The sequence below is a fragment of the Salminus brasiliensis genome, chromosome 22 (genome assembly GCF_030463535.1).
Source record: "Salminus brasiliensis chromosome 22, fSalBra1.hap2, whole genome shotgun sequence".
NCBI classification, from domain to species: domain Eukaryota; kingdom Metazoa; phylum Chordata; class Actinopteri; order Characiformes; family Bryconidae; genus Salminus; species Salminus brasiliensis.
Window position 1 is genome coordinate 12,917,927 of NC_132899.1, and position 8,375 is coordinate 12,926,301.

An 8,375-nucleotide genomic window follows, 5' to 3' on the forward strand; every position below is an offset into this window, starting at 1 on the left:
ATATTATAACCTGTCGATAATTTTATGTAATTATTAAATTTGTTTGCAACACAATACACTTTCCTTAGCCCCATGTTATGTTCCCTGACATGTTTTGAAAGGCAAATCATTCATAATTGAGTAAAATCATAAAGTTAAACTTAAGAAAGGTTCTTTTAATCTTGATGCAATTAATTGAATAAAATACTACTTGTCTTTTAGAATGTATTTCTGGAATCAGTACATATAATAAAAAGCTGTGGTATGAAGTGTGATTCATACCAGGACCAATAAAAAAGATTTTTGTACTATTATTTTCTATGTCAGGCCTTACATGGTTAATGGACTCATTATAGGGCTTGTTTCTTTTCACTTCCATATGATGCCAACTACTCTACATTCCTCCATTCCACCTTTCCTCTTTGACTGATAGGACTCTCTAGGGGGAAACAGTCGGACAGTGATGATAGCTCATATAAGCCCCGCCTCGATGGCTTTTGAAGAGTCTCGAAACACTCTAACTTACGCTGATCGTGCCAAAAGTATCCGCACTCGGGTGAGGACAACACACACCAACACACATTCAGTACACAGCATACCAGCCGATGTTAAGTTGATAGTCCAGGGCTTGTGTTATAAGAAAAATGTAGTTAGAAGTGTGACCGAAATTGTTGACACTGTTGTCCAGACTATTTATTTGGTAATCTTATTATGTTTTAATCAATAATTACTATTAACTGTTCAGTAATCAATGTGAAACTGATATGCAGTGTAGTCTGGAAATGAAGTCTGGACTTGCTGACAGGTTCTTAAAGGTAATACCTTTAAGAGGAGTTAATACAAGAAGCCGCTTCAATATATTTCTGTCTCTCTCTCTATGACCCTCCAGGTGAAGAGGAACCTGCTGAATGTGTCATACCACATTGCTCAGTACACCAGCATCATCTCAGACCTGCGCAGCGAGATCCAGAGACTGAAGAAGAAAATCGCTGAGCAGGCCAGCCGGCAAAACAACTCTGACAGAACGGACATACGGCATGTGCAGGGTAACTCACTCTGGTCCTTATATTAGGATGGATTTTACCAGGATAAAGTTTACTGGCATAAAAGGTCAACACAAATGTCCCCTTAGCTCAGATGTAGTCAATCCACCAAAACGTCAAGGTTAACACTTGATATAATGTAGCTAACGTCATGTAATCCAATAATGTACACCAATTGCCATCATGCAGACTGCAAGATGTTTACTTAAATCCTCACACACTTGCCTCAAGCCACACTTTATTGTTAAGTTATCTTACTTACACTGTTGGCATCATGCCTAATGCCAGGCGTGTGTAAGTGTGGTATAAAGGCCCCCAAGCTTTTAGCTGTGTTCTCTGGAATGATGGCGCTCCATCCATTATCACACTGCAAAACACGGCTCTTTTTCAGGAGCTCTTTTTGTCATATATCGACACAGAGATCTCCTCTATGGTAACTATGAGCTCTGAGGTGATGGTGGTAATGGGCAGGGTACGTCAAGGATCTGACACCTGTGGCTGTTGAATACCCTTCTATGCAGACACTGGCTCACTATCTCCCCCCTCTGGTGGTATAGCGGAAGTGCAGGCTCACTCCACACAGCAGAGCAGAGCGGCGATGGACCAGCTGAGAGAGCAGCTGATTGAAGCCTTCAGACAGCAGATGGAGATCAGAAAACGTCTTATGGAGCTAGACAACACCAATATGGAAATCCAGATTGACACCTCTAAACACCTCCTTACCATTGCTGAGTGAGCATCATATTTTAATACACAGGAATACACAAGTTGGCAGTCAAAATCATATTGAAAAATACCAAAAAATAACTATATATATATATATATATATATATATATATATATATATATATATATATATATATATAGTCATTCTTCTATAAAATCTGTTAGATGTATTTTTTGGTATGTAGGTCAGTTTACACCTGGCATTACACATGTGTTTTGAATCAGATAGTACCTGGATCTACTTTGACTGGACTTTTTGGACTTGTCCCCAGTGTCCCCATCTATTGTTAAGCATGAGTATGCACAAATAATCACACACGGCGAGAGAGAGCGAGAGGGAGAGTGAAGTCAAGTAATTATTATTCCTTTACACTTGTATTAAATATGGACAAGCTCCGTCTCTGACGGCCTCTGAATGTGGTTTGAGTGATCCGATTGTAATCTGATCACAGTGCGTCTTTTGGGGTGCGTTTACATCAGGCTTTTTACACAGACAAGTAAAATTCGAATGTGTACTGAACACCAAAACTGCCGTTAAGGCCAGGTGGGAACAGGTGTGAACAGGCTCTTTCAGTCTTTTAGTCAGCTAAGGAATCACATCCATTTAAATAATGTGTTTTTATGTTCTTGCCATTTGTGAAAGTACTGTAAACAAAGTCACGCTCGTATACTGATCTAGTACTTAACAAATGAATGCATTCAGATTTTCATCTCATCCTCTGTTTCACACTGAGTGTCAAGTGAAGCTCACACCTGTGTCTTATTTGAGCTGTGTATCTTTTCTTCTGAAGTTGGGAGCAGGAACGTAGCAGGCACCGCAAGAAGTGGCAGGGGGAAAGGAGGAAGGAAAGCTTTAATAAGGATGAGAGTGAGAAAGACTCAGACACTCCAGAGTCTCCTCCAGACAGCACAGAGACTCAGGAAGTAGCCATGGCTCGAGAGAACCTTGTCACACTCATGGGTGAACAGAAGAAAATCAGCAAGCAAAGGGTAAGGATTGCTTATGGCCACTAGGGGGAGTAGCAGGGCTAGAAAAACATCAGTTCTCATTTAAATGGGTTAAATGATAAATGGGATTAAATGGGATTCTGATATAGTTGTTCACCCTTCTTACATCAGTGCTGTATGTTTGTCACATTTCTTAAAATAACAGCAAACGGAGGAGAAGACAAACATAATCCAGCTCTTTATGATCTTGGCTTTCCATGTTTGTTTAGCCACAGCAGAGTCAAGGATTTTTTTTGTTACTTAAATCATTGTTGAACCCACAAGCCCTCTGGCACTATGTATGGTAAAAACTGGATGCTAGTGCTTAGTAGATTAGTGTATTTGCTGTGCAGTAACACTTAACCCTCCGTCCTCCCCTCAGGCTGGTCTAGAGCGGCGTATGGCGGAGCTGCGTGAGAGGGCCCGCAGGCTGGAGGAGCTGCTTCCACGCCGGGTGAGCTCTGAGGAGCAGCGGGAGGTGCTGGGCTTGCTGTGTAAGGTTCATGAGCTGGAGATTGAGAACGCAGAGATGCAGTCCCACGCCCTGCTCAAAGACAACGTCATCCGGCAGAAGAACGTGGTGGTGCAGCGGTTTGAGCAGCACAGGCAGCTGTGTCATGAGATCATCCAGCAGCAGAGACAATTTATCAATGGTGAGTCTGCAAGAGGGGAGACCTTAGGGAGGGGTCAAAAGGAAGGTTTAACGACTGTGTGGTGCCAAGAAAACTCTGGTCTCAAACTTTCTTTTTTTATATTGATATTATCCACACTGCAGTGGCTACTGGCTACTTCATATTGATTACAAATGTCAGCCACTGACACATAAAGCTATTCATGTGTTTAATTCACTGTTTTTTAATATATAAAGCTAAGGAACAGAGGTGAGTTTTTCAGTCTTGAGGATTTTGCACTCATATAAGCTGTTGTACTTCTGTATATACAGATCACAGTCTCCTGGTGCCTCCGCATCTCCAGGAGCTGTATGAGATGTACATTAGGGAGCTGGACGAGCGGAACCTGGACCGAGTCGTGGCTTTGGACAAGGTCACAATCCACACTTTTAAGGTGTGGATTAATGTTGCTCTTTCAGACATAAATATAAGTGTAGCTCTACTCTCTGGACATGTTCCAAAAAACAGTCAGCCAGTGTACTGATAAAGCCGTGTCTTGTATGAATAACCACATTCACTTTCCCTGTTATTATTATTTTTTGCCTCCTCTGTTCATCACAGGAGGGCTCCCTTCCCAAGATTGCCCTCCCTAGCAGAGGACGTGACCCCTTGCAGGAGCTGGACTCAGACCAGGAGAGTGTTCGCACACTGGGCTCTGAAACTAGACAAGGAAGGGTCAAAGTGCGGAGACACACTTTGCCACCCATTCTCCCAGAGCCTGATAGGTAAAAACTTCTCTCTGAAGAATTAAAGAAAAATAAAAGATTCAACTAAGGGTTCTTTGAACGATGCCATAGAAGAACCATTTTTATTGTCTAAAGAACCGTGTGAGAAAAGAGATCTGTGAGTGTGGAAGGTTACACTGGCTTACTTTATGTGATTTTATGAGGAAGCACATGCTAGCCTTCCCCCTTCCAGTGCTGGTGGCATTGTGTGTGAGAGGGTCGTAATTACTAGTTGGAATTAAGAATAACTTCCCAATTTGTGGTAAAATTTGGGCTTAAAAATAAATAAAAGTTATAAAGCTATCACATGTATTTCCCATCATAATTTTGACTTGCATCATTTATAGCGCTCCTCTTCTCTTTTCTTCTCTTCTCTCTTGACACAGTGACAGTAACCGCGTGTTTAAGAGCAGCCCACATGCAAAGCAGATCAAGAACACTGTGGTAATGACTCCACCACCCATTCACATCAATGGACAGGGCAACCGAGAGGTGGGTGCCATTTTATGTATATCATGTCGCAAACAACTTGTATCTCCAAAATGGGAACTTTACAGAAGAAAGAGAAAAACCTTTCTTAACTTTTAATGGTAGTCAATGTAAAAGGATTTCATTTTTATTTCAATAGGAGCATTTCTGTTGGCCTATTCATCATGAAATTTGGACATAATGTAAAAAAAATAGCATTCTGGTAAAATTTGGTCAAAAAGTGAAAATGGAAATTCAAGGTGTCTCACTGAGGTGAATTTCCAAGTCAACGTCATTTTTTATTCCATACTGTAGGATATGTAAGAGTAAATTATGGTAGACATATTAGTCTATATTTATGCTAGTGCTGTGAAGAATAAGTATGACGGTGTTCTTTCACTCTACAGTTGCTGCCAAGTGCTCTAGAGGGCGCTCTAAGCTACAGCCTACTGAGCCACAGTGTGAGCAGTCACCTGGACTCGTCTCCAGAGAGCAGTGAGAATGGAAATGAAGCTCCTCTCACACCTAAAGGTGAAGGTTACTTTATCATTTTATTTGTAAGCCACATATTATTGGCCTGATTGATATACATGTTTGAACACTTATGGCTATGACATGTAATACAGTGTGACCATCTACAAACTACATCTACTAATGCACAAAAGATTGTTCTTCTTACATGTCAGGTATTTGTTTTCTTGGAGAATGGTGCCAGCTGAATCTCCTGCGACACTGACCTATAGTTCATGTTTTGTGTTCACCCTTCAGAGAGGCAGCAGATTCTGAGAGGTGTGCACAGCATTGCAGTGAAAGCGGCCCGTCGACGCTCAAAAGCACTGGAAATTGACGCCCTGCGCCTCCCTCCTCCACCTTCTCCTCTGGACCCTATAAAGCACAAGAGCAGTTTGTCTTTGAGTGAGGCACCACCTAAAGGCCTCATTCTGCGCAGAGGTCGGCAGCCCAGCCCTGAACTCCGTCACGCCACCTCTGATGATAACCTGTCCAGCAGCACGGGCGAAGGTCCTGCCCCAAACAGCACCTGGACACGCCCCCGCAACCGCCAGGCTATGTCTAAGAACACCTTGCCACGGGAGCAGGACTTCGAGGCCCGCAGACGCAAAAGAAGGTCTCGGTCCTTCGAGGTCACCGGACAAGCTGTGAGTTTTTAAGCCGTTTTGTGGTCATTATTAGCAAGTTTAAACCTTTAGAGATCACAGTAAAGCTTACTGCAGTTTATTATTTATTTATATTTCATTTATAGTTGTCCCAAAACTACTCAAACTAAATATGTAACTAAATTTGAATATGTTAAAACAAAAGTAACAGCTTGCAACATTTATTGGCCCTGCTGAGAATAAGAAACAACAAATAAGACATTTGAACATTAGCAGTGCTTACATTAAAGCCAATGGTTGCATTAATGTTATTCATTGTTAGTAAATGTAATTGCAAATAACTGTGGGTACATGGTTTATGTAGACACTCTCTTTTCTCCAGTTAACCCAAGGGAAGAGTACCAGCCAGCGGTTTCGGCCACTTGATAGCACTTCCGACCCACACCTGCACATTAATGGTCAACCTCCGGCACCTCTTCTAAGGCCCCAGCACAGAGTTCCGGCTCAGCTTGGCAAAACCCGACCTTCTCATCTTAATCACCAAACAGGTCACTAACACATTGAGTCCCACACTTGTGATATAGCTAGTGGATATAACAAATGTGTATCATGTAATTTATCTCTTTGGTTCTGCTATGCTGTTACTAACATTCTTTCATAAATCACTCTCATTTATTATACACCAAGTTGCCAGTTTATTGGACCTATAGTCCATTTTGACAGAAACTTTGTAGGTGCACAATTACTGTGCATGTCCTTATTGTGGATTTCTGTGATAAACACATCATTAAGAGCTGAGTAACAGAAGTCATCAGATTACTGTCTGAATGTAGAATTGGAAGTGTAATGCTGTGTTTGCTTGTTGATGTTTCAACAAAGATTGCTCTGTGCCTCATAGTGGTATGCAAGTGACAGTGGCATGTGTTAACATGGTGATTGCATTACTGGAATAGCAATGGCGACCCTGCCTCTGTGCATTGTGAGGATACAGGGGATGGAGTGTAAGCACATGCTAATATGTGTAGTTCTGTGCACTTTGAATATGTCAGTGTTGCACAAGAACAGGTTTCATATACTGTAAAATCAACTGCTAAATTACTGCTATGATTGAAGGCAAAAGGGAAAATTGAATGCCTGACAGAATATTCCACTGACGGCGACAGAAGTTTCCATCTTTGCTCTTTATAAAAATATGAAATATCAGGTTTTCTGGCATCTATCTACCTTTATAATGCTTTCTTGCGCTGGTCTGGTTTCATAAAGATTTAAAGATTTTGACTTGATATGACTATTCGTTACCAATCACACATCTCTATTACGGACATGGTTCTACATGGAACCCAAAGTGGTTTATTTTTATGTGTACAATAAAGAATCAAGATAATTTACTTCTTTAGATTAAAGCTGCTGTCTTTTTCTTTCTAATACCAATAGGGTCAACAGCAGACGCTTCCTCAGTCAACCTCCCCACCCATGTCAACAACCTCAAGCGTGGTGCCCAAAGCAGGCAGCCACAGCCTCTTCTTTATGTCACCACCACGGGGGCTGGTGGCCAGCGCACTCGCAAACACTGAGGGACTACTGCCCTGACCTGTTACTTACCCATCAGCAACAGTGAAACTTACTCATCCAACGACTTGTGTATTAACATGCATTGATTCATGGCATGGATTCAGAGACTTTGGTCTGCTAAATGCCGAACTACTGAAACATCTTAGCCCAAGATGAAATACCGAAGAAACTCTTTTAATGATTTTGACAGAGGGGGAACCCTGCCTCTAATGCCTTTGGTTTAAGTGTGTGACCAGGCCTTACGGTGTGCGTGTATTATATGATTCTGGGAAGTCCGAAAAAAAGCACCTTGAAAACGTCCTTCAGTGTATTAAAAGGAAAATGTTGACCATTGTTTGTTTGACCCCAGGCACAAGTCTTTTTTTTCTCCACAAGGGGAGGACAGTATCTCACAACTCTTGTGTCTGCATAAAGGATGCACTACTTGTAACTTTTCCTCACACGCAGGCAATATGTGATTGTGGAATTCCTTTAAACACTTCATACAAAAAAGATATTTGTAGATCCCTGGGCATCACTCCTTTCTATTCGCATGTCACTGTTACTGTAAAGCACTAGGAATTACCCTTTCACAATCATTTGCCATAGTTTGATACTTCAACTGAATTCCCATGGTGAATGATACCTCTGTTAGTACAGTAGTTCCAGGACAGATTCAACATTGTATTCATCACATTCCTGAGCCTCAGAGGACGATTTTAATCATCTTGCCTTCTCTTCGATGTTCTCACAGTTTGTGTATTGTTTTTTTTTTCGTATACATACATTATACTCTTTTTCTACTCTTCATTTTGTACATTTTTTATTTGTATCCAAATAAAACATATTGCAAAAGTGCTGTTTTTAGGCCTTGTGTCTCACAGCCTCCCCACTGTTATGTATGCAGCCTACCAATGACTGTAACGCTTTTGTACACCTAACCTAACAGACCCAGCTTGCATGAGCGCAGAAATATAGCTCGTCTCATCCCACACAAGTCTCTCTGATCGAGTGCGATATGGAGATGCGTGTGATATTGAAGTTTCCTCCAAAAGGAGGAGAAGATCCGAATAGTATCGACTCTCATAAAGGCCTCAACGTTGCACACCT

The 8,375-nt window shown here is 41.5% G+C and overlaps 1 protein-coding gene across 2 annotated transcripts in view; it reads left to right on the top strand.

Moving 5' to 3' along the window:
• Nucleotides 1-8,074, top strand: part of kif19 (kinesin family member 19) — a 46,792-nt gene extending 38,718 nt beyond the window's left edge. Inside the window, exons 9-20 of one of the 2 annotated variants that reach the window (XM_072667636.1) lie at nucleotides 413-535; nucleotides 869-1,025; nucleotides 1,544-1,754; nucleotides 2,540-2,738; nucleotides 3,118-3,388; nucleotides 3,679-3,800; nucleotides 3,968-4,131; nucleotides 4,518-4,623; nucleotides 5,007-5,130; nucleotides 5,368-5,756; nucleotides 6,097-6,262; nucleotides 7,149-8,074. In XM_072667636.1, coding sequence (XP_072523737.1) covers nucleotides 413-535; nucleotides 869-1,025; nucleotides 1,544-1,754; nucleotides 2,540-2,738; nucleotides 3,118-3,388; nucleotides 3,679-3,800; nucleotides 3,968-4,131; nucleotides 4,518-4,623; nucleotides 5,007-5,130; nucleotides 5,368-5,756; nucleotides 6,097-6,262; nucleotides 7,149-7,288 — 2,172 coding nt within the window. In that variant the 3' untranslated portion in view covers nucleotides 7,289-8,074. The remainder of the gene's footprint in view (nucleotides 1-412; nucleotides 536-868; nucleotides 1,026-1,543; nucleotides 1,755-2,539; nucleotides 2,739-3,117; nucleotides 3,389-3,678; nucleotides 3,801-3,967; nucleotides 4,132-4,517; nucleotides 4,624-5,006; nucleotides 5,131-5,367; nucleotides 5,757-6,096; nucleotides 6,263-7,148) is intronic. The other variant, XM_072667637.1, reaches the window with a different exon arrangement.
• The last annotated feature ends 301 nt before the right edge of the window (nucleotides 8,075-8,375 follow it).